The sequence below is a fragment of the Triturus cristatus genome, chromosome 1_2 (assembly GCF_964204655.1).
Source record: "Triturus cristatus chromosome 1_2, aTriCri1.1, whole genome shotgun sequence".
Classification (NCBI taxonomy): Eukaryota; Metazoa; Chordata; class Amphibia; order Caudata; family Salamandridae; genus Triturus; species Triturus cristatus.
The window spans coordinates 969,771,600-969,797,411 of record NC_140580.1 but is presented as its reverse complement, the minus strand read 5'-3'; the positions used below and the strand labels follow the sequence as shown (position 1 = coordinate 969,797,411).

Sequence of the window (25,812 nt, the reverse complement as noted above, 5' to 3'; positions counted from 1 at the left end):
AGAAAAGGCGTTAGATGACCAGTACCTGCGGCTGCTCCTACCCTTCCGAATTCGTCTCAGAACAATAACATTTAGGAGGAGGAGGAGGAGGAGGGCATTGTGACACACGACGTGAGGGACTGGCACAGACGGCTGCAGGGCCGTGACAGGACCTGTGTCCTCTGGATACGCGGGCAGCGATGTAGTAAATAAGGGTTCGTTTTCACCCAGGCACACCAGGAAAACTGCAAAAGAAACGAATTTCCGCAGCCTCAGCACATGACGCACAACTCATGTTTACCTACTGTTTACCAAAAACCTATCATGCTTCCCTTTCTTCCCTTTTTCACCTAAAATGTTTTTTTTCTTTGTATTTAAAAAATTGTAAGACTCACTGAGATACACCTTCCTACCACAGTTTGAAATGTGTGACAGCTAGATGGCACTGCACGCGCCGTAACGTTCTGAGTCCGACCACCAGAAAGAATGCAGACTGATGACACACGCCACGCTGCACGCGGGAAGCAGTTTGAGGAGGTTGAGTCTGCGCAGATCACTCTATCCCCACAGAGACAGAAACACTAATAGGCAGCGTTACTGACCCAAAAAGAAAGACAAAATGACAGACAGCACTGACACATCCAGAAAAATACAGGGAGTAAAGGAACCCTGCATTCAGAGACACACATGCCTGTTGCCCGCTTCATCCGCCTGGAAGGCAGATGTCTCACCTGCATCCAGTCACCGCTGTCCCGAGTGGACAGACAGACTTGGTCCGGTATGCGGCCCTCAGGCCGATAAGAGCTTGTGACAGGGCGCGCGACCGTTGCGGGGGAGGCGCGAATCAGGAACAAGGAACACAGGTGCGGGAAGGGGTGGGTGACGGTCGGGGTGTTTGCAAGTTAGTGGAAGCCGGAGGCCGCCAAATCCCTGCCAGGGGCTGCCACGAATATGTATTGTATCCAGTGGTCGAAGTGGGGGAAAAAAAATAGAGGAACTGTGGGCAGAGAATCAGAGGGCGGGAATAACCTGAGGATTGGATCAGTGGGCGGAGTTAGAGGTGTGGCCAGGATTGGCAAAACATCCCAATCTTTAGTATCTGTTTGTCATTTCACTGACCATTTACAACTTATTATGTTATGTAATTCAACCAATGGATACATATGATTATTTAACGATTAATATGAGTTATTGACATTAAAATAAATTCACAAAGTGGGATATGTTTCTAATCACAGAATGTCCCAAATATGCTTAAAAGTGGAAGAACAAGCCATTTGTTTGTCTCTGTGTATATTGCGGACAACAGAAAATCCATGGCTCAATCAATTTTACGTGTGTAACTCACTGTATGGGAAATGTTACATCAGACAAAGGACTACAAGGTGTAGGAGTCACATGACAACCATATTAGTAGGCAGTATAGTTTAATAGTGATTGATCTGGAGAAACACAAACTCAGAATTTAAAACTTAATACCATGATTGGAGGTTCCCTTTAATAATCATTATTGATTTCTATCCAAATGAACACTTTTTGCAACATTAGGATAATCAAAGGCTTAGGTAAAAAAAAACATAAAGCTCTAGTTTAAACCTTGCAGTTTGTATGCAGCTCTAAGATGAAAGCTAATAGCTCACTGTTCTTTGTTAGGATTTTAACTTATAAACTGCAAGTAGCAAAAGGATCTTACTGTCAAAAGTAGTAACCCACTAACCTATGTACAATATGTGCACTTTGTGATCGCCTGGTACATGTTCTTAGCAGCAGACACATTAACCCTCTGCGCTATCTTTCCATGAGTCAAAACTTCCACTAGACAAAACTCCGATCTCGCTCTAGTAAGACGTTTATTCACCGGAGTTATCATGACATTTTTATTATTGCCGAAAATTGCTGTAGGCCAGGAAGGAGGCAGCAAGTGCTTTTAAAACCATAATATACAATGCCCCCACTCAAAGTCAGCACCCGTTGCGGTCACACCGGTCGCATCACCCTAGTGCCAGCTCTTCTCAGGGGTCCTGTGACCTCACTGTTGCTCTAGGGTCTGCTACTTCTTAGGCCTGCCAGCAAGACTGGAGGTGAACTTCAGTATGGATTGTGGTGGGCAAGCCTTCAAGGTGAACCCACACGCCACTGCTAGGGTCCACCTGCTGGTGTTAAGACACCAGGGATTTTCCGGATTTGCAGGGTCTTCTAAGGTCTAGCGTGGGAATGTGCTCCCTCAGGAGAGTGGTCTGGGGGACTGCTCATGAAGGCTGAACCTGGTTCCTCAGTTCTAAATTTGGCAGCTCTGCCCCAGTGCTACATCCGCTCCTTCACTGAACACCATACTGCCCCACTGAGAGAAATTCACATTGCCTTCAACTACAATCCAATTTGACCTGCTATAAACAACTGGATGCGACTCAATTCAAATTAAGCACTGGCAAGAGCAATATGCTCCCTAAAGGAAAAAGTAACAACATCCTGGAAAAAGCAAACACTCATTGGGAATGAAAGATTAAATAAGGCTTGTGAAATGTAAGCAGGAACAATATGGTAAACTTAACGCTTTTACACTCACTATTCAGAAATCAGTGAGTGCTTCTGCCTGAAAACTACAGGGCCCAGAAAGGACCCATTTCAATGTCCACTGCTGATATGCTTACAAAACGTAAGCAGTATGGGTTAAAAAGACCACATTCGTGAACACAAAGCCGCCGTACACATTTTGTTTTCCAATCCACCCATCAACCACGTATTGCAGTACCTCCAGGTTTGGCGCACTTTCCCACCGGGGGAAAACAGCGCTTCACTGGCAAACTGAGTAAAGTGACGCTAATGTTTTGGGGGTTTGAATAAAACCGATCTGGGCACTTTAAGAACATTTCGTCTTGCTTTATTTATTGATTTTTCATATTTTGAACCTTTTATTTCCGTGGCTGCACTTTGGAATAGAAAAAATGTCAAAACGGCATTTCCAGTAGAAGTGTCTTTATTTTTTGCATCAATTTCACAGGAGAACACATGAACGACAGGAAGAAAGAGTTGGATTCCGATTCCTCGTGGCGGCCCCTGGGGTTTGGCGGCCCTGTGCAGGTGCACAGCTTGCACATGCCTAAGGCCGCCCCTGCCGGAAAGAATGCTAAGGGGAGAGCTGCTCCTCAGGCGGGTCCGAGTCTGGGGGCAGGCATATGCCCCCTCTGTACTGGTTCCATCGCCCCCATACGGTGTGCCATTTCCGGGGGCGCCCTCGAGCACAATACACTGTCTTCTCCCTAAACATGCTCCAATCCATGTTTTCCATCCACGCTGTCAATGTGGGAGGCCTAGTAGAGCCCCACAGGCGAGCGATGTCGCGCTTAGCTACCATGTTCCCTAGGGTCACCCACTGAGTCTGTGCCGCGTCGTGGTCAGTAGGACCCCAAACATTCAGGAGACAACACCGCGCCTCAGGCTGCATGACGATGCCCGTCACCTAAGAATAAGGAATTTTATATCAGCTTTCGGAAGTGAATTTACAGAGTTAAATCACTTGTAAAGAGGTGAAGGTAATGGCAAAGATATTTGCATGATGCATCAGCTCTTAGGTTGTCAAGGAGTGTAAATGAGGCCACTGGACAGGAAGAATGGAGAAATGATCACCAAAGACTGTTTCACAGAGTGTATTTAATGTTGTTCTATTTTCTAGTCAGTGATAACACAAATGGAAAGAGCGCTGCTGGCTAGGTATTCTGGGCAAATGACAGCTATAAAAGTGATCAATTTGAATTTTATACTAATGGAACCTCTTTGACACTCTATGATTGCACTGCCAAATGCCAGGGGTGTAATTCCCTTGCAAAGAGCATTCAATAAAACTAAGGCTGTAGGGCATAGATGCTGTCTGTATTTAAGAGACTCATCTGAAGTTAGTAAGTGAGGTTTAAATATTAGGCCTGGGCGGTAAATTCTGTTCCGCTTGCGGAATTTACGGAATTTGGGTAATTTCGCGTTCTGCGAACAACGCGGAATTGCCAAAAAAATCCACGATCTGCGGAATTGTTTTGCTTGTTCGTGCTTTCAAAATGCGTGGAAAAAAGCATCGCAAACGGGCAGAACAAGCAATTCTGCGTGTTCGCAGAACTCTGCGTGCTCGCAGAGATTTTTTACCATTTCGGGGAGCTTTGTGTAGCGCGACTACGCAAATTCCGCCCACCCCTAGTAAATAGAGGAGGTTGTTTATTAAGGGCTTGATCGAGAGTTAAGCAGATGGGTACTATGTCACTAATGTGACAGATAGCCTGCTTCCCTTATGACAAGTGTATTATATTTATATCCTAACAAGCTTGTAATAGGGCGGATAGGATATCTGTCATGTCTGAGATAAAGTTCCCATCCACTAAAATCTAAACCTTAGTTTTTATCTTCCTCGAACAGAAAGTCATAGCCTTTTTCTACAGCTCTCTTGTACACCCTAAGAATAATATAATTAGCAGGAATGAAGCTGCAGGTTCTGAAGGTCTGGGGGCATCAATTTTGATAATGAAATTCTTTCTTCTTCTACCAAACAAACATTGACTAGGTGGTTGTGGAGTTAAGTTTCCAACAAAATAAAAGTTACAGAAGGTCAAATTTAATGTCAGTGTAGACATCAGAGTAGTGCTGTACCCAGTGATTAAAAGTTTTAGATTGGATGTGTCCGATGGGGTGGAGGGTCTGAGGTAGACGCTTCCGCAATTAGTAAGGGTGACTAGGTGGGAGGATATTTCACCAATCAATGTATATTTATACCTTCTTCTCAAATGATTATTGGGAGTACACCTGAATTTATTATGTAAATCTAAAGTTACAGCAATAGGAGGTGGGAGCTGGAATCGTAAAGCAAAAAACTGTCTCTCAGGCAAAAGCAAATTAATTTTAAGACAAACGATAAAGGGGAATCTGCATATTAGAGTGTCTGGAAGTCATGCAAGACAATGATGAAGAGTGAATTCATTACGTTGGCTACAGCTCTTAAAAAGGACAAGATTGGATAGTGAGCTGGCGATTAAGGTTGTCCAGTTAAAATGTGAGATGTCAATATGGGGAATTGTGCGCCTTTGCAATATAAAATAACAGGCGAAGTAGACACATCACCGCTCAACAAAACTGAATTAAGATCCTTAAAAACTAGCCAGCTACATTACGATTAAAAATATGGCAAACTGCCTCCTAGCAAACAAAGGTGACCGCCCAGAAGAGCAAAAAGGTTATGGGTCAATAAACTGATTCCAGAGAGAAAGATCCATTATAAAGAATTGGAGAGTGCAAAACCTGAGGCTTATTTTTAGGCTACTCTGCATTCAACTGGTGGAACAGATGAAACAGAACAGTTGTAGCAGTATTTGGACCTGGGGAGCATAGAGGGACAGAGAGAGACAGAGCGCGAAAGTGGGAAAAAGGGTAGTGTAGAGCTAGAACTACAAACTACATCTGAGGATGTCAGTTAACCCACAGCTTTCTTCTTCAATATCTTGTTTGTATTCTTCTATACAGTTTTCTCAAGAGAACATTACTGGATGAAGTCACTGATAAAACACAAGAGCACCCAACAAACACTATAACTCACCTGATCATTTTATCCTCGGAGGTCTGGATGAAGTAGGAGTCATTGGAAACCCAGCACATGTGTGTCACCTAAGAAACAGAACTCCATTAGGGTAAAAAGCATGCAACACAAACTGCTAACAAGGTTTGAATGTACATACAATGGAAGTGCCACACAACTGTAAAGTATTTGTATAGTAACTCTGATGCACATTCTGTACTGTCGAACAGTCAATTTGATTGAGACTGAGCAAAACCTGCACTACTCTCTCACCTGTGAGATTCATCATTATCAGACACTGCTGGAGCATTTCCGAGAACACCAGGTCATACTTAAGTTGTGGCGGAGCAGGAGGAACGCCTTAAACAGTAGTCCTCTCATCCCGCAGTTCCTCAGCTCTATTTAGAGCCAGGGGAAACTTCTGGGTTACTGCGACAGAGCTTCCGCTGTCCCTGCTGATGGTAACCTCCGCATCCCAACCTATTAAGGGTGTGAACCACTGACGCTCTTTTGCCATATGAGGCATGGAAATTGTTAAATGGCTCCTATACAGAGGGTAAAGGTTTCCATGGCTATCAGGCCGTTTACTGTTTGTCCAGTGAAAACATCCTACTTTGAGAGTTTATTTTCTTTGACCAAAAAGGTTTGCAGACTGGGCGCTTTTTTTGCATGGTGCCTGCTCAGCCAACCTTTAATACCACCTTGGTGTAACCTCCCTTCACATTAAAGAGATCCCTGACAGGCAGGAGAAGGTCTCTAAATATGACGAATGTTCCTCTGTCAGGGCGGCAGAGGTCTTGAGCTCTGTCCCACAGGAGGACAGTCCACCAGGTTCTAAATGACCAGGACAGTCTCAAGAAACATCTTTTGCTAGGGTTCAGAAAACCAATGAGCTGCCGGGGACGTGGGTAATGCAAAACGTTACGAGCTACACTGAATAAACATGATATTAACATCTTCTTTAAAGAGCTTACTAGTCAGTGAATCTAGAATGAAAATGTTGGGATAAACACAAGGAACAAAAAAATCTTCACATTTGGAATTCTAGCCCTCCATCGTGGATAGTTTCATCATTCTCATAACCACGAGGATATTTCTGCAGGTCCAGTGGATGTCCATCACACTTTGGAAAGTAATATTTAAAAATAGAATACAATTGCTTTATAAACATATTTTTCTCTTTGTGAAAGCAGTCATGCAGGGGCTGCACAGGGACAGAGGTGCTATCGTTTTAAGGGCACCAGCTGTTAAGCATCACCAAGCGCTGCATCAGCCAGTAGCTCTGTTCCATTCCCCAGAACATCGAGGCTTTACACTGGGTTCTTTTAATCTTTTGGGGGGGTGCTTCTTCAGGTCAAATGAAGGTCCTTAATAATAATCAAGAAAGAACACACTCTCCTGCTTCTTTGTCACAAATTATGGCAACTTTATGTGGTGTTAAACACAGCTGTGACTGATGGCAATTTGAATAGTCTGATGGAGGCAACCACAGAGGTATCTCTTGAAACTGTGGTTTGAATGATAAGATAGAGTGAACAATTTGTAAGCTGCATTGTGTATATATAGATTTGTATGACTCCAAGTGCCCACATACCCTCCCTTCCATCAGGAAGATACAAGTGGAAAGGAGAGGAGCCCCTGGGATTTGAAATGTTTTACTTGGACCCCCATAAGCACTACAGTGCAAATGGGAGCAGGTGTCCTACATTGTCCTGTGAGTTGTCTATGTCTCTGATTGGTCTTTTGTTACAGGTAGTAAGATTCATGACCTCCCTGGTAACCGTGTCTCATCTGGGTTACTGATCCTTGCAACAGTTTTGAGGTATTATTGCTCCTTGTTAATCTTGTAAGGTGTCAGGCTGTCTTCATCCGGGTTATCTTTTCATCAGCTTGAGTTTCAAAGTGGCTTTCCTGCAATTCAAAAATTGCTTTGCCTCAGGCCTCTTACCAGTAACAGGTAGGTTTGAGATCTCCATACCAAAAAACATACTGACTGTTTGTTACCAGACTGCCAGCACCGTGATAGGAATATTAGGGAAAATCCAAATTTTTACGCCCCCCCCCCCCCAAAGCTCGTTGTAGTGCAATAGCCATTTGTAACATCAAAAATGTCAAGTTTGTTTAGTAATAAAAAATAAAGATACCATTGTACTCAATAATTAGGGGTTCAAATAACTCAACCCTTAACTCCTCCTTCAATGCAATGAGCCTCAATTACTTTTGCATCACCTCTGGAGAGAGTTTTACACCACAGTAAAACATCAGGCTCCCCAAATTATATTAGTCCTGTGTGGAGCTTTAAGGATCTGACCATAAAAAAAAAGTGCATATGTCATAAAACCTTCATTAGCCAATAGTTTTCTTCAAGCACAGTCACAAATTTGCTAAATAATGCTTGTCAAAGCTCTTTAGAAAAAGGCATGAGTCAATCCCATTATCTTTAACTAAATATCTGTTTTTATCTCAAAATATTAATCAAAACTACTGGAGCAGGATAACTCAACTGCAACCATTTTATGGAAGTTAGTCCATTAATCCTGCCCAGGCAGGCTTTTTCAGCTACTAGTACTTTGATGGTGGTTAGAAAAATCCCTGATGACTTGAGGATGAAGACGGATGGCAATGTTGTGAGGACACTGGTCTTGTGGATTAGTCTGAGGACTTTGATAACACTGATAATTACATTTTTGTTTCAGACTGAAAGACCCTGGACTGCAGGGCCCTGTTCTGGACTAGGCCAACGCCTTTCCTATAAACGGATTGTTTCCCATTTGCCTCAGTGAAGCACAGGTATTTCTCCAACTATCTTCTTACAAATGATGAGCTGATGTGTAATACCTACTTAAAACTGAATCCCATCTGCATCTGTGATGCCTGTCACCAAAGATCTGCCAAAGTATGGAAAGGAAGCAAGAGGTGTACCTATGGTTACAAAGTGCAGATTCTACTGACTTGTGGAAACTTGTGGGCAGGTGTGCCCCAGAGACATCAGAGGTCTACATTAATTGCATGCCACTTCATCATAACTTGTGATGCAATCCACATGTCTTCTGCTCCCAGACAAATCTTTCTATTTGGACAGCGTGACTATTGGCTCTCCTCACATCTGGAAAAGTAGACCAGTGAGTACAAATGGCTAACTTAATTTTCAACTCAAGGGCTATCCCTTGAAGTGTTCCCAGGGGTATATTCTCTCCTTTGTCTCATTCATCCTCTACAAGGAGCCGCCAGCCTCAATCCTTTCTGAGGATCTCCTCTCCATAAGATGCTGAGCATAATTCTCCTTATGATCCTTTAAATGCATGAATCCATAGCATGATTGCATAAGGTAAACATCTCGAGGCTTCGGGAAGAGTTTTTGCTCGCGGTCAAGTGGAAGTACAGGCTTATCAAGGCCATGGGCAGGGCTTGCCCCTTTCTACTAGTATGGGTCGACCCTCGATGTTGCTCTGGTTATATTTACCTTATGCAATCATGCTATGAATTCCGACATTTAAAGGATCATGAGGAGAATTTTGGTTACTCAGTTCGAGAGCAGATAAGATCTTCTACCAGCAACTGGGTAAGGAGTACAGTGTGTGCTATGAATTGTTGTTGTTTGATCTTTTCGGCTTATTGTCACTCTCCATCAGTCAGGCCTGGAAAAAGTCCATAGGATGAAACACTTATCGGCCGCCAGTGTGTCTCACCGTTTTGATGAGAATAAGACCATAGAATAAAGGAAAGAAAATTTGAAATTTGGACTACCTTGGATTACTTACATGGTTACTAAACTATTACTGTATGGACTATTTATTGTGTGCCTCGGTATCTGTGGATGTAAACAGTTATCTCCATAGAGAGCTTTCTCTCTAGAGTGTACACCCTCCGAGTGGCTGGAGGGCGTATACCTTGAGAGCTCCACATGGTACTATTTGTCAACCCTACATTAATCCAGAAAACATTTTGAATAGATGTGCATTCACAAAGGGCACAGCCACCTGTCATCGTTTGATGCTGAGCATAATACCAGTGTCCATGAGGATATCCAAACCTTGATTTTTTACCACTACCTGAAACCAAACCTGCTTGAAAATGAAGTTCCCCCTGCTTTACCCACTGATTTCTACTATCTAGGTTCAAACTTGACTTATCTTATACCCAATACTTCTTGTGACCCTTCAGTCATAGAATCTGCAAAGTCATTAGGAGGGCAGGGTGGAGACATCCATTGATTTCTAGAAAGGAGTCTGGTGAACTAAAAGCTATTTTCCTTACCTTTACAAGAATTAGTACAAGTAATGGTTCCAGGAAAAAAGAAGGCTCCTCTTTGATTGAAGATGCTTGACTTTTCTTTTCTTGCAAGGTCCTATAAGACATCAGTCTGCAGTGCTTCTAGCTATGTACATAAAGCCTTTTAGAAAGGCAAAGCACTGTGAGTTAGCTTAACAATTTTTCTCTTGCATATGTTACAATTTCTAAAAAGAGATGCCATCTCAGCAATAAAAAAAAGGTTCTTTTTAGGTCGTAATCGACCTGTCAGCGGCCTTCGACACAGTCTCCCACCGCACCCTAACACGCAGACTCCACGACGCAGGGATCCGGGACAAGGCCCTCGACTGGATCCACTTTTTCCTCTACGGCAGAACGCAGTGGGTCAGACTCCCTCCTTTCCTCTCGGACCCTACACCAACCACCTTCGGAGTACCTCAGGAGTCCACCGTCAGCCCAACTCTCTTCAATGTCTACATGGCTCCGCTCGCCCCCACTGTCAGAACCCACGGACTCAACATTGTGCCATACGCAGACGACACCCAACTCATCCTCTCCCTACCCAACAAACCCAACACAGCCAAACACAACTTTCAAGAAGGCATGGAAGCGGTCGCCAAATGGATGGAAAGCAGCTGGGTACAACTCAACACCGACAAAACAGAAGTACTCATCATAGGCCCAAACCCCGATGCCTAGAACGACACCTGGGGGCCCCCCGCCCTCGGAAGCCCACTCACCCCCACAGACCATGCACGCAACCTTGGAATCATCCTGGACTCCGAGCTCAAAATGGACCGCCAGATCAACTCCGTTGCATCCTCCGGCTTCCACACCCTCGGACTCCTACGTAAGACCTTCAAATTGATCCCCCTCGAGCACAGAAAGACCATCACTCACGCCCTCGACACCAGCAGACTCGACTACGGCAACGCACTCTACTCCGGAATAAACAAAAACCTCACCCGCAAGCTACAAAACATCCAGAACGCCGCTGCAAGACTGGTCCTCAACCTGCCACGACACTGCCATATCTCCCAGCACCTGCGCTCACTCCACTGGCTCCTCATCGAGGCTAGAATCACCTTCAAGGTTTTCACCCACGCACACAAAGCTCTCCACAATACCGGACCAGCATACATGAACAGCCGACTCAAATTCCACGCACCCCAAAGGACCCTACGATCAGCCCAGCTCTCCTACGCTTGCGGCCAGAGCCTGGAATGCCCTACCGCTCCACCTCAGACAAACCACATCACTCCCCATCTTCATGAGAAACCTCAAAACTTGGCTCTTTGACAGTCCACCTCCTTGATAGACTGTAACCTGTACCCCTGCCCATCCCCCAGCGCCTTGGACCCTTACGGGTGAGTAGTTGAGTAGTCGCGATTAACAAACACGTGATTGATTGAATCAGAGAACTAAACACATAGAAATTATGAGGGGGAGAAGGAGAATTAGAAAGAAAAGGACTAGATCAGTGAAGAGAGTCAATCTTCTGGGTTTGGCTTGAATTGAGTTGAAACTAGGTATGAGCAGTTTAGCTGATGTGGAGCACTAAATTCTGAGGGTATTGGACTTAAAGGGGCCACATCTTGAAGCCTTGGCAGTTTCTACTAGAGTTGTTTTAGAAGAGAGAACATTATTTATTTTCTCTTGTTTTTGATTTATTTAATGTATTGCATTTAAAAATAATATAATATAAAGTGTCTTGGGCTTCTGATGATCCTACTCGAACACACTGTGATTATGAACGGCGATGAAAATGTCACAAAGGGAAACATTTGTTTAATTCAAGCAGTGTTATTATGATTGCGCAATGTAAACTCTGATAACAATAACTAATCTATCTATGTGTGTGTCCCTGTAACCTTTGCTTTAATTATCGTATGCTAATACAACCACCACCGTGCACGGGCCTCAGTCTGTGGCCAACCCCCTCTGCATGCCCCAAACCCATGCATCGCACAGCCTTTGGCCGTGTGCAGCCAGGGAATGGTGTGTGAGTTTTTTTCCAATTGGGCTTTAGATCTATGGGTACTCGTGAATTCCCTGCAGGTACTCTCGTATCGGCAGATGATCCACACCTCTATATATCTATAAATGTCTTTCTGTAATAACTCGCAAAACTACCGAACAGATTTATACCAAATTACAAAAAGAGATCTTTCTGGACCAAGATCTAGCTTTCTGCCAAATTTGGTGTAATTCTGCTCAGAGGTTTGGGCTGCAGCTGTGTCTAAAAAATACAAATTCCCATAGGCATTGCATGGTAAAAAGTGTTGTGGGACCCCCCACCCCCTTTTCTCGGCCTCGGCTTGACATATAATCCCAAAACTTTCCATGGAGAACTAAGCAAAGTAGGGCACTTTTTTGTAAAATTTCGTGAACATTCATCAAACGGTGCCAAACGTATTAGCAACACTACTCGACAGAGTAGAATCTGTGACCTAGCTCTTCCTCGACCTCTCAGTCTTCGACACTGTATACCACCACACACTCATCAAGAGATTGCACCAGATCGGGATCAAGGGAGACACACTCAGATAGATTGCATACTTTTTCACGAGATGAATGCACAGTATCTGTCTACATCCCTTCATCTCGGAATCCACAAGCACTAACTGCGGCATCCCTCAGGTTCATCCCTCAGCCCCACCCTCTTCAACACTTACATGATGCTTCTAGCCGACATTGTCAGGACCCACAATCTTAACATCAGATCCTACGCCAACGATACCCAGCTCTTGTTCTCAGAAGACCCCAATTCCACTATGGTCAACTTACATAACTGCATGAAGAATTCCAAAGAATGGATGAAGGACAACTGCCTGAAGCTCAACAATGACAGGACCGAAGTGCTGATCTTTGTCAAACACGCCTCCCTCCGGAACAACACCTGGTGGCCCACCAAACTCGGATCCACTCCCACACCAAAGACCATGCCTGCAACCTTGGCATCATCCTGGATTGCACATTGACCATGAAACAACAGATAAACACAGTCTCCTCCGCCTTCTTCCACAATCTTCACATGCTCCGAAGAATCTTGAAAAAAACAGCATGGGAAAAACAGTCACGCCAGCCTTAATCACCAGCAGACTGGACTACGGCAACAAACTGTATGAAGTAACCACCACTGAACTAATGAGAAAGCTCCAGACAGTACAGAACTCAGCGGCCAGACTGGTCCTCAACCTGCCCAAAAGGATCCACATCACCCAACACGTGAGGAACCTTTACTGGCTCCCCATCCAGAAAAGATGCAGATTCAAGATACTGATACATGCCTACAAAGTACTCCACGATCACGGACCAGCATACATGAACCACTGCCTGAACTTCCACCAACTATCCACAATCCTTCACTCTGTCTCCCTCACCCTCACACAGACACTTCACATCCGCCATAGATGCAGCAGAGGTTGCTTCTTTTTCCACCTCCCCGCCAAGTCCTGGAACGCCCTCCACCTCCGAACACCACCCTTCCTGAAGGACTTCAGGAAGAGACTCAAGACCTGGCTTTTTGACTAAGCCCAGCAATATGAGGGGGATGGGGTGAAGGTGTGTGGGTTTGATTGGGGAAGGGGGCAATCACTGTGAGCTTAGCAGGCTAGCGGCTGGGTCAACAAACCCTTTGGATTGCAGAGTCCGCTGCAGCAGGCTACCTAGCGAATCATGAATTCCCTAACATTCTGGTGAGGCACATTCACAGAAAGTACTCTCACCAACATGGCAGGAGAATTTTTGGAGAGACTGTCGTGATGGGTGGCCTCCTAAGCTATGATGGCTCACCAGGCATTATTTTTGTGTTTTATATAAAAAAGAAAAAGAAAAAATGAGATTGCTCTTGAAATGCAGGGAGTTTTTCTCTGCACATCTATGATATTTTTGTTATTTTCTTGACAGTGACCCCTGTCATAGCACAGCGAGGTAAGAAAAATCTGTGGTGAAAAATCTGTTTTTATTAGGGTGGGGCATAGATCCAATAGTCATTCTAGTGGACAGTCTACCGAATGAAGATTTCTGACAGCAAATTCTCTAAAGGAGGAGCGGGACCCATGGGTTTGGCGAATGCTCCACTTCTGTCAAACACTAAATGAGCCCCTATATCTTCAGTCTTATCTAAGTGGATGATTGTTTCCAGTTCCTGTTGGCAGAGATGTAAGGATTCTGAATGAGTTACCAATGTCTTCAATCTTATAGCTGATTTTCAGTTGCTCTGAAGAATTTGTACTACTGCATATCAAATGCAAAACTCACTGATCAACCTTGACGGACTACTTTTGCTGTTTTCTGAAGTAGATGTCAATTTTACTGGATTTGCTTTTGGATATTTTGCATTCCTCTGTGTCTTGTGGCAGAAAGTGGTATATTGGCAGTGTCATGGTAGGTACTGTTGTTTAACAATGGTGGCCCATGGCCTCTGGTACTATTGCACTCCAACTGATAACAAAATCACTTTTCACTCTCCGAGGGTAGAGAATCGAGAAGTCCAGGCACACTTAAGGAGATGGTAGAGCGGTGAGAACTCAAGTACCATATGGCACAAGAAAGTGATGACTACATGCTACATGCCCACTGTACAGTAAGATCAATATATTTTAAAAGGATGAGGTTGCTTATTTACAGGTAGAATCTAGGGCAGCTAAAATAAGATCAAAGCAAAACAGAAAAGGTCTTTTAACATCTTCTCCAGCTGAGATATGACCTCCAAACACGAATACATTGATTATATGGTAAGGTACTATAGTACAAATAGCATGGTGCTCTGTGTCCAATACTACCCTATTGGAACAAGTGTGAATGCCCTCACCTAGGGTAGAATGGAAAACAATATTTATTTGCCTGGGACTTGAAGATGAAAGATACATCCTCCCTTGAAGTCAAGCATGGTATCAGACACATTGGGAATCATGCAGGCTCACCACACATGCTTTCCTGGAATGCCTCTCTGCAGGTCCCCGGCATACACATCCTCTTGGGTGGGTCCTGGACAGCTTGGCTGCAATGTGAATGTGGGTACTGGACAGTTTATTCCAATGAGATAACCACCATGCAGCATCAACCAGGTAGGCATTGTCTCTTTGTTGTCCTACTGAGGGCCATGCACTTCTCCACAACCGCACAGTTCCACTTCCACTTTTTCCAGGCCACATCACAGCAGTGGGTGTTCTCCAGAGTTCTAGATCTGTTCCTGGCCTTGAGAACGACAGAAATAAGTGCAGTCCTGGTTCTGTCACATGGCTGAGCAGAAAGGCAGTTTAAGGAGACAGGGTAAACTACAACTACTCGCTGCACAGGGCCAATGTTTATCCTGCTGTGGAAGCACTAGAGGGAAGAAAGGACCAACAAAAGCCCAGGTTCTCTTTAAATGCTTAAACACTTCTTTCTTATGGAGTGCACTTTGCTGGTCTTTTCTGCGTCTTTCTGGGCTTTCTTATAAACAGTAAATGATCTGATAAAATCTTCTGGTTGTGAAACAATGCTGAGCAAAGCACAAAGAAGGAAAGAGGAACACAAGTTCTAAATTGGCAAGAAATCCAATGGTTGGGAAGCAGATGTGTAGTCTCTCAGCTCATCAAAGAACTACAAACTGTCTGGCGTAGACCTAAAAAGACAGTACCAAGTGGATGCTCACATCCACAGGCAAGTGCTAAGACGGCCTCACAGAAACCACTATTCTGTACAGGGACTCATGTACTCAACACCTGCATGAAAAGACACACATCACATACTAGTATGCTAACACGAAGTCTCGGCCCTGCCTCTTAATCTAAAATTAGCTGCCACCGACCACTGGTCTTTCCCTGGTCCAGTATGAGGGGGAAGTTGTTACCCTTTGTTACGGGTGGAGGTACACTCTGTGTGCATGCACTGTCCAGCAGGCCCCATGCCACTGCTATTAATAAGTAGCAAAATTATTTTCAACAGATTTATTATTTGCCAAATTAACGGGTGGAATAAAGCAGGAAAGCCTAGAGAAAGTCGAAGAAGGTTACGGTCTCGCCCAGCAAGGACCAGGGGACTCTCCACAGCAAGGTGAGTCAGGCCAGTCCTGGAGCAACCAGGGGAGCCCAAGAAAAGCAGTGTTGTTCCTCAATTGGACCCACAGGCCGAAGGCACAGGAGTCGCAAGGGGACCTCTAGAAGTTTCACAAAGTAACAGCGTTCAGGGCACAGAGTGCGAGGAGGCCGAAGTCCTTTGTACGAAATGTGCGCAGAGGTTGCGGTTATCGATAGCTCAATGCACTTAGTAGGGGAAGGCCAACAAGCATATGCACTTGAAAAATACGCGGTGCAGAGGAGTTCGGGTTATGCCTTCCCCACGAGGAATACTGGACTCAAACTAGGTGAGAGGGCAGTTCGACCTCAAGGAACGTAGGAACCCACCTCCTGTGTTGCTGGAGCCTTCAGAGTCCACAGGAGCTCTGGATCACCAGACCGGTAAGTTGCGTTACAGTGCCTGCGAATGCGGGGGAGTGACTCCTTCACCCCAAGTAAGATACTTCAGTTATCCTTTATGCTCCACAGGACCTGCACGGAGCCTGTATGGTGCACGGGCACAGACAATGCTTTGGACAGAGAGGGAGATGAAGTCGGGCCCAGTCGAAGTCCAGAGTATCCAGACGGTCAAAGGTCAGTGGTTTCTTGATCAGAATCTTGTCCACGTCGAACCTATGGACCTCCAGCCAAGTAAGCCCTTTCGTACCCATGGTAGAGGGTTGGACAGATTTAGGGGACCCTCCCAGGCAAGGGTCAGGACAGTGGGGAGGATACTCCCCTGTCCTTTGTCCAGTTTTGCACCAGAGCAGGAGCCAGCGACTCTCTGGACTGGTTTGAACTGGACTATGCACAGATACACCGAATGTGCCCCTTGTGCAGACTTTCAGGCACTATGGAAGTGCACCCACCCAGCCCCAATACACTAAATCCTGTCTGGGAGGAGGTCACACCTCACTGTGACAGGATGCCTATTGTCCTGCCTTCCCGTGCTCGAGCTTGGCTCAGCAGCAGGAGGCCAGAAATGTGTCTCTGGTCAGCAGCAACCATTTTGTGCTGTCCGGGTCAAAAAGACTGGTACCGGGAAGACCAGGGATCCCACGAAGCTCACTTCAGAAGGGTGGAATCATACCTCCCACACTGGTTACCAGTTTGGAGGTATGATTGCAAGTTGTTTGATACCGAACACGACATGGTTTGTTGCAGTAGTTTTCGAGATAGCATTTTACGCGAGCATATAATGCACCTCTACCTATGTCTGGCTGCGTCACCGACAACCTGGGAGAATGGTCTCCGAAGACTGCCGGGGTGCTCTGCTCATGCAGGGGCACCCTCTCACGTAAAACCTAGTACCCTGCCTTCAGGATTGTCAAGGCCTGCTAGAGGGGTGTAGTGACCTATAGATATAGTAAATCTATATCTAAAGTAAGTGGTACATGCACCATCTTACACAGGCTGCAATGGCAGGCCTGTAGTTCCATTTTGCATGACCTCTAATGGGTGGCATAATACATGCTTCAGCCTATGGGAGGCCTATGCCCTGGGCACATGTGTACCCTATACTAGGGACTGACAAGGGTACCCCAGTATCCAATCTGGAGTGTACCTAAGTACATGGTATAAAATTTTAGGGAGAAAGCAGATAGACTGGGGTCCTGATAAGCAGGATCCCAGCCAGACTAGTCAAAAACAGTGTAACATCACGCAAAAAGTGGGGCTAACCATGCGAAGCAGATCCTACTTTCCTACAAAGATCATGTCTCATTCCAACATCTAACTATAACATACAAGTAACCTTTGTTTATTTCTCAACTAATATTTTAAAACATAGGTTAAGGTTTTAGAATCTCACATAACTGTATTTTCATTATATTAAAAATCATATTCTAATTTGGACCACCAAACAACCCTTGACGTGCAACCAGTCACCGATGTGCATGGCCCTTGCCCTTTGGCCAGGCTTTGCACCCAACACCACACATGTGGCCAAACCCAGCAGAACACAGCTTTGGGTGCCTAAATTCTGTGGACGTAAAAACAGACTGTGCACTATAGGTGCCATCTTAACACACTATGTGTAGCCAAACCCCACTGTACATGGCCTTAGGTGCCCATAGTCTCTGGACTTGAAACGTAGACTGTGGAACACTGGTGCCAATTTTGATGTGTCAAGTCTGTGGCCTTGAAAAATATGTCATGTATTACCAACATATTTAGTTCCAAAATAAAATGAATAATGTTTTTCTATATAAAAAGCCTTCTTAGTGTGCCCTTAGTGAACATTTAGATGGGTTGCTGATTGTGAGCACAACTTTTCTCTTGGGGGCACTGAGCCCATGGCCTATTTTGCAAGACCAAGGATCAGGTGCGCCTGGCAACAAGGACAGAACGTTTTGCATGGTCCATGGACTATATCACAAATTGAAGAGCTATCAGAGTTTCTGACTAGCTGCCAGCTCATGCAACCTTCCGCCAGATGAAAAATTACAATTCACTTAGTAATAATAACATAAGCCACTATTTTGTGTGAAAACCTGAGAAGGTGTTACTGGACCTCACTGCTCCATCTTGGATAAAAAGGTAGAGTTGGGGGATACAAATCTTCCTGACCATTAAGTGCAACTGCAGAGGAGGAAATAAGTACAGTGCCTTGGTAAGCAGCAGAGGAAGAGAAAGGACGAGAGGACTCTAATGTCTGGGTGTGATTAACCCATCTGTCCAGTGAGAAAGAATTAAAGCATGAAAAGGTAAATGCAAAATATGTGATCAAAAGTTCAACCTGGGGACATCAGACACTACTCCTCTGGAACATCAACAAGCATCAGAAGGAGAATGCAAAGTAGACAAGGGAGCAAGTGTTTGTAGAAGCACAAGAAGCTGACCCTTTGCTGAGTGTCTAAATAGGATCCTGTAGAAAGAACACAAGAAGAATCTGTACCTTACGGTTTTTCTGCTCTATTGTATGGAATGCAAGGAACATGATTGTGTGGCGAGCAAAATTACCAAACAGACAACATGAAGATGTAGGAAAATTCTTGGATGTTGCATCAGATTAAAAAAAAGTTTGAAACTGACTGTCACAGAAGACGGTAAATAGAATACAAAAAAAACCAAGAAAAACAAACCCCAAAAACTGCCCCAAAAAATATGGGTCTATTAAGAACCACCAACATACGGGGGTTGGGTGCGGCCTGGCCGTTGGGCCAACCCCCACTGAGCCTAAGGCTGTGCTCAGTGTGGGTTGGTCACACACCATGAATTGGGAGCTGTGCTGAAGGCCTTGCACAGTGAGGGTTAAAATACAGTTCAATATTTAAATAACGAAAAGAAAAAACAATTAAAAAACATAAAAATTGAGTTCTGGCTCAGATGTGAAAAAACACTGAAATGTTCAAGTTATAGTATGCAATGCACGTCATAGCTGATGCTGCATGCCTATGGACAAAATCCAAATTTGCAACTGGCAATAGAAAAAAAGGCAGCCTAGCAAGAGTAAAACACAACAGGCAATTTAAATTATGGCGTGAGATGTGTGTAATTCATACAATACCTAGTGAATTTGAGTGGGTTTTCAGATTTCAGTGAGAACCATGTCTCCGTTTGTTTCTTTTTTAACTGAATTAAATATTGTACTTCAAGCTATTTTTTACTTGTTTTCTTTTTATCTAGTTGTGCTTTTTATTCCAGTTATGTTTTGTCTCATTCCTCCTTTACATTGTTATAGTTAGTCATTGATTTTAGCAATCTCAGTCTCTAGTTCGCTTTTGTTAGATTTTGTTTTACTATCAATTACTATCAATAGTATTAAGTGCAAGGTGTGCTTATTCTTAATTTGTTACCACTGAGTTATAAATTATTCTAAAGGTATTCAGAGGTCCAGCGGGGTTCTCTTAGATATAAAGTACTGGTCAAGCATAAAAAATGATTGCCTTTGTCTAATTTCCTTTTTGTTGTGTAATTCAGTCCATCAAGTATTGTTGAGACATACTTTTTGACGTCCAGTTACTGTACTGCTGTACAGTCCTTTGCTGGACAAACAACAATAATTAAGGATAAACTGGTGGCCGCTTAATAGCACTATGAGTGGATGAGAACTGGAAGACAGTAAAAAGGCCTGGATCATAGATTTGAAAAGGAAATGTGGACTGCTCAGGACTAGAAATAGCAGTGGCAAAGTTTAGAAAGAAGCAGGTGTATTAGCAGCACTAAGGCCCTCATTACAAGTATGGCAGAGTGTATCTCCAAGTGTGCACCACTCTTCAATAGCACAAGTAGTTTGGTGCTCCCAGACTCAAATTTACTGGGTTCAAAAGCACAATTATAATCTTTCGTGGTGCAGATCTGCAACCATTGATGGAAAGGGATCCGGGGCTACAGAGGAACAGCCCAGCTGGTGCATGCCCCCTCCAGCACCACAGGAGATCTACACTCCTTCCTATCAAGGATCTAAACGCCCCACACACCAACAACATCCTGCCCTACACCCCTGCTGACATGTCTTCTTGCTCAGTGTCGGCAGAATAGTCCCCATTATCAGTCAAAAGATGCATATTTTCACATGGTATTCTTAGGTCCCTGTATGTACTCCATTGTCAGGGACTAGAACTCTTAATGGACGTATTTAGATGTAGACATATGGCAGGAATAAGAGATTCCAGGCACCCACTATCACTGCACCTAAATCCAGCTGACTTGTAATGAGAGTCCAGGTGGAGATTTCAGGACTGGTATTTTGGAGGTATTGTGCCATCCATGTTGCAGAAGCCACTAAACTGTAGATCGCAACTATGGGTCAGACAGAAATCTAATACATCAGAGCGGTGATGGGATGCACACCATCTTAGTCCTAATTCATCCATAATTCTTCCAAAAATCATCAAAAAGTGCGTGCTGACTGGGCTTGTGCCTCGCCCCAGTGGCACAGTGATGATTAATCATGCTGGTGGGGTGCCTATTCTCACAATACAAACTTTCAACTGAAAACTCCTTTACGCCAACCATCATCCTTTCAAACTTTCCAACTATCCCTCACTTTCATACTCTGAACGCCGACGTACTCTCTTCTCTCACGCTGCATTTATCCTTTCGCTCCGCATTATAACCGCTTGAACTCCCCCCGCACACATAATCCATTCAACCGGAAACACCATCACACTCACACTGCATTCACCCGCATACGTGATTATGAGGTATAGTTGGAAAATTTGAAAGGATGATGCTTAAAGTAAAGGAGTTTTCAGTTAAAAGTTGGTACTGTGAGAATAGGCGGGAAGATGGGGTGGTTAAAGCATCGAGTGGGTGAGAAGGTATTTAATTAATTTTGTCACTTGGGGAAGAAACTTTCGTGGTTGAGTTAAAGATATAATTTCAATGATTATTGGTAAAATAAAAGGCTCACTCTAATATATGTTTGATGCAACATGAATAAATGAATTATTACAAATGTTAAAATTAGGTCAATTAAGTAATAGTGATTTTTCTGATATTTACAGTTACCCCTGAAGAAGAGCTTGTGAAGCTTGAAATGCATTGGGTTATTAATAAACAACACTGCTATGGTTGTATCATGCGTTTCTATTGTGTTCTTGACAGAGGTCCGGATGGGCACATCTTGAGCATTTGAAGCTGAGAAAGAGCATGTTACCGTACATGTTGATTAAAATATGGCAAAGAATTTGAAAAAACCAGAGTAAAACTGAGGAAGCGGAGTAAAAAAGGAATAAAGTATTATGAAAATTACTGTAATGACACCCCACCAGTATGATTAATCAGACAGAAATCCACCAATAAAAATGAAACCTCTTGGAGTCCAAGAAATAATTGAAAACATAAAATGTACAAAAACTGGTAGAGGATGCCTTCTGGAGGCTAAATGAAAACCATGGACACTGAAGGCATTGACTCTAATTCCCGCTTTGATGCATGACTACAAAACATGCAATTTGGGCAATTCACTTTATCTGCCTTTGAATAAAATTATTCATTTGTATAATAATGATACAAACCAGAGAGTGGGCAGGCTAGTTATATCCTTATTTCATGTTCCCTCTCTGTCACATCCTAATTTCTCTAATCTGGTCTTCAAGCGGAACCCATTTATACCTTGTTCTTCTATTTCCACTTTTCCAGCACTTTACATTTGGAATACTCCTGATACAATAATAAAAATCGTTCTCAAACATGCTGCCTCTAAATCAAATCTAAAACCATATTAATTCAAGAAATAACAGGAAAAGAGGTAATTTTTGTAAAACTATTCAACAGTGTAGCCTTCATTTCACAACGGTACCTGATATAATAGCTGTATTTGCCCCCAACATTTTCTGATTAAAACGCTGTGCGTCTAGATAGATTATTACAGAATGGTACAATAACTGAAGGACCATATACGTCATCCACACCCTTACCAAATTTCTTGATATGGCAGCTTTCTGAAGACACTGTCCGGTCTCTATGTCCCACTTGCAAATGGTGTTATCTCGGGAACCAGTGAACAACTGGGAAGAATCTGTAAAGTGGACATATCACATTGGGATAAGAATCAGTACTGAAATTATGATGTCAATAACCAAATATGATCACGTTATCTCTTTCCAGTGCAAAGCTTGGTGAGTACTGGAAAGAACTTCTGTGTAGATTTTATAATCTGCCCTCGAGGTAATATGGGGTAATCTGCGCACATGTAAGGTGGCGTCCAGAACCCATGCAAGGTCAGTTGAATACAATTCGAGTGCAGTGACTCCACTTGGCTCACAAGGCATTTGTCACATTTATGAAAGATCCTTTGTTTACCTGACAAAATATATCTTCAGAATAGGTAATTCCTTTTTCACAACTCAACTAGAGTACTCACACTCAGACAAGGAGCAGTCCCAAACATTTGAGCCTTGTTGAGGCAGGGGAATTAGAGCATAACCTGACCCACAGAAAATATTTAAGTTTATTTATGTGCATGTAAATGCAACAATCACCTCTGCAGAGCGAACTGACCATGCAGGTCACTTGTGAATTCGGGGAGGGTAGCCATGCTGAAGAACTATTGCTACTCCTTCCACCACGGAGCATCCTGGCGACTTTAATATGCTTCAAACATACTAACAAGGAGCAGCAAGACAACAGTGGGGACTCCAAAGCAGGGTCAGGAAGCATACTGGAGCCCTAATACAACAGTTACTTTAAAGAAATGGGTCTGCAGATCTCAGTAACACGTTATTTCCTTATACAGCTGATGTTTACCATATGATGGATGAGCACTGGGGGACCCTGAAAATACTGAACTATTGCATTTCTCCAGGCATAGTATAGTTCAAAATTTGAGCTGCTTGGTGACTGCCTTTTTGGACACACATTGTATTTGGAGGCTTGATATGCCTTAAGTTCACTTGAAATCCCAAAATATGTTGTTCAGCACAGATAAATGTGTAAACCATTATAAAGTGCACCAAAGAGAGGATGGGTTTTGGGATTAAACTGAAGACCCCTTCAGAAACAAATGAACAAGGTATCTTAATACAGTGGCCCCGAATCCAAGTAACTTGAAAAAGGAGGTGGTGTTTATCACACTGTGCAACTACTTTTTCCCCAAGAATGGGGAATTTACTTGGTGGAGTAAATATTTCCTATTCTTAGTTTTTGGAGTGGAAATTGGGACTTAAAAGCTGAATCAGTGTTTACTGCACTGATTTCCAGGTGTATTGCACTCAGCACATTTTCCCCCCAATCAACTTTCTCAGTTGTTTTGCTTCCAAAATCTGTCAAGGGAAGACAGAAGAAGTGCGACAATTATTGCATAACAATGTGCACACAGGAATTTGCACAGAGATTGTAATGTCATCTTCCTACTTTGAATCAGGCCTATATTGTCTACTGTAGAACACTACATCGCTCATTTGACAAGAATGCTTGAATTCACTTTGTGTGCTAACCTACTAGCTGCAATAAAATGTATTTTTGCTATAAGTTATCTGTTAAGTTAATGGACACTCGCAATCATTTTGTAATAATACAGTCACTTTCCAGAAAGGAGCCTGATTCTAAACTAGCGGGGTCAGGCCAGTGTTTCAGGATCTGCCAACCCAAAGGCACAGCAACAACTGTTGTAAGAAGTATTGCTGCTGTTCTTGGGAATTAAGAAGCAAGATCCTACTGCATAAGGACCAAAAAGCTCTTGGCCCTCTTTTTTGGAATAACCTTCCATGCAGCGCACGGTCGAATATGGATGGTTTACTCTTGGAGGTTGGCGTATCGTTATAATGTCTAGTTTAGGCAGAATACGTATCACTCATAAACAGATTGTTCAAGCAGTGCTATTCTTGCTCACATAATAGGAAAGTAGCTCGTTGATTTTTAAGAAAATATGTGCAATAACTTTAGGAAGTTCTACAGCATGTTGCTCTTGGGTGTAATCCAAAAAGAATGTCTCTATCAGTTTCTAACTTCAGTGGTGGGGAGACAATCGAGAGAGAAATATGGGGTGCAGTTACACACAGACTAAGAGCAAAGCATGAAGTGCCTAATACACTACTTCATATGTATCTTACTATTCAGTAGCCCATCTTGATATTTGCTAACTCCACGGAAGGAACTGGGGTCTCTGGGGTGCTGGACCCATCGGATCGAAAGGTGCACTGGGAAATGCAGTTGGTGCTGAGCTACTCTTTAGCGGTTTTACCAGGCCAGAGAATATTGAGTGGACCTTTGGCGATGGGATGCTCAGGCTTGTTCTGGCGGGTGGCACCAGTAATTGTGGCTGCGGATGCAGCAGCTGCATAGTCATACTAGCCTAGACAATGGTGGTGGGGGAACAGGGTAGACAGCGTGATCCGTGCATCTTAAAATTATCGGGTGGGGCCATAGTGCATCATGTTCAGTCTTCGTTGGAAATACCAGTGCTTAGCACCACATAGCAGCCTGTGGACACGGTGCCCTAGACTCAGGCAGTGAAAGGCAGGCTGTCAGCAAGCAAGGCAGTCCTACCTCCTCTGCACAGCTCGTTAGCAAACACCTTCTACCCAGGCTTTTGGGATTTATTCCTATCCACACATCTGGTCATGAATTTTCTCTAGATTGGTATGGAGTGCTTTAGCATGTCAAAAGCTGAGCAATAGGTAACCAAGTGATGGGCCTACTTGTATGCAGTTGGCATTTCTTGCAGGGTGCATTTTTTCACATCTCAATCGCAACTATCTGATGGATAAATTTCACATTGCCTCTTGTGTACTGCACTTACTTAGTTTTGCTCAGACCAAAAAGCAAAGGGTGTCCAGGAGGGATATCCGTCCAGTCCTTACTAAGATGAGTGTGTCACTGGGCTAGGCCAACTCTTTATTTAAATGTTGGTTTCCCAAAGGTAGCCTCTTGAGCTTCTTGAACCCGTCCATAGTTTCAGCCAGAGTACAAGCAATCCTTCCTGGGAACATGTACTGGAAGTCAGAATAGCACACTTGGCTTTACAATGAATTTCAGAGGGGGGGGGGTTGATCAACAGGAGCAGCAAAGGTTAAGTTAATGGGCACTCTCACTAAAGGGAAAGGGGAGACAGCTCTGTCCAACTATAACTAACCTTAGGAAGCACCACACATGTGCATAGGAGCACACTGCCATGGGCATCTCACCTCACTTGCATCTGTGCCCACACGTGCAAGCTCAGTACATACAATTGGCATTTATGAGCTACTTCACCGAGGTGAGTCAATAGGCTTCAGAGAAAAAGTGCTTGGATCTTACTACGAGAATCAGTTGCCACTGACCATTTTACTCTCATAGCCTGTGTATGCGGACAGTTGTTACCCAGGCTAAAAGGAGTTCCTCTTAGGGTAAATGTGATCTCCCAAAGGAGTCTGGTTAGTCAGCAACATGCCACAATCAGGTAGAGCACTGGTCAGGAGACTCAGGGTGCAGGTGTCCTGAGCCAGGAAACATACGGGTCAAATCGAAAATTAAAATAAGGAGCAAGTTGTCACTTGGACACGGCTTCAGAAGTGTTCAACCTTAAAAGCCTTAAAAGTGGAAATGAAGGCCTGAAATAGT

At 43.8% G+C, this 25,812-nt stretch overlaps 1 protein-coding gene across 2 annotated transcripts in view; it reads right to left on the bottom strand.

Annotated features, from left to right (window-relative positions):
* The window catches only part of WDR31 (WD repeat domain 31), a 158,255-nt gene that overhangs the window by 48,530 nt on the left and 83,913 nt on the right, over positions 1–25,812 (bottom strand). For both annotated transcript variants that reach the window (XM_085610282.1, XM_085610291.1), the window contains exons 6-7: positions 22,191–22,291; positions 5,552–5,619 (exon numbers count right to left, since the gene is read on the bottom strand). In XM_085610282.1, coding sequence (XP_085466408.1) covers positions 5,552–5,619; positions 22,191–22,291 — 169 coding nt within the window. The remainder of the gene's footprint in view (positions 1–5,551; positions 5,620–22,190; positions 22,292–25,812) is intronic.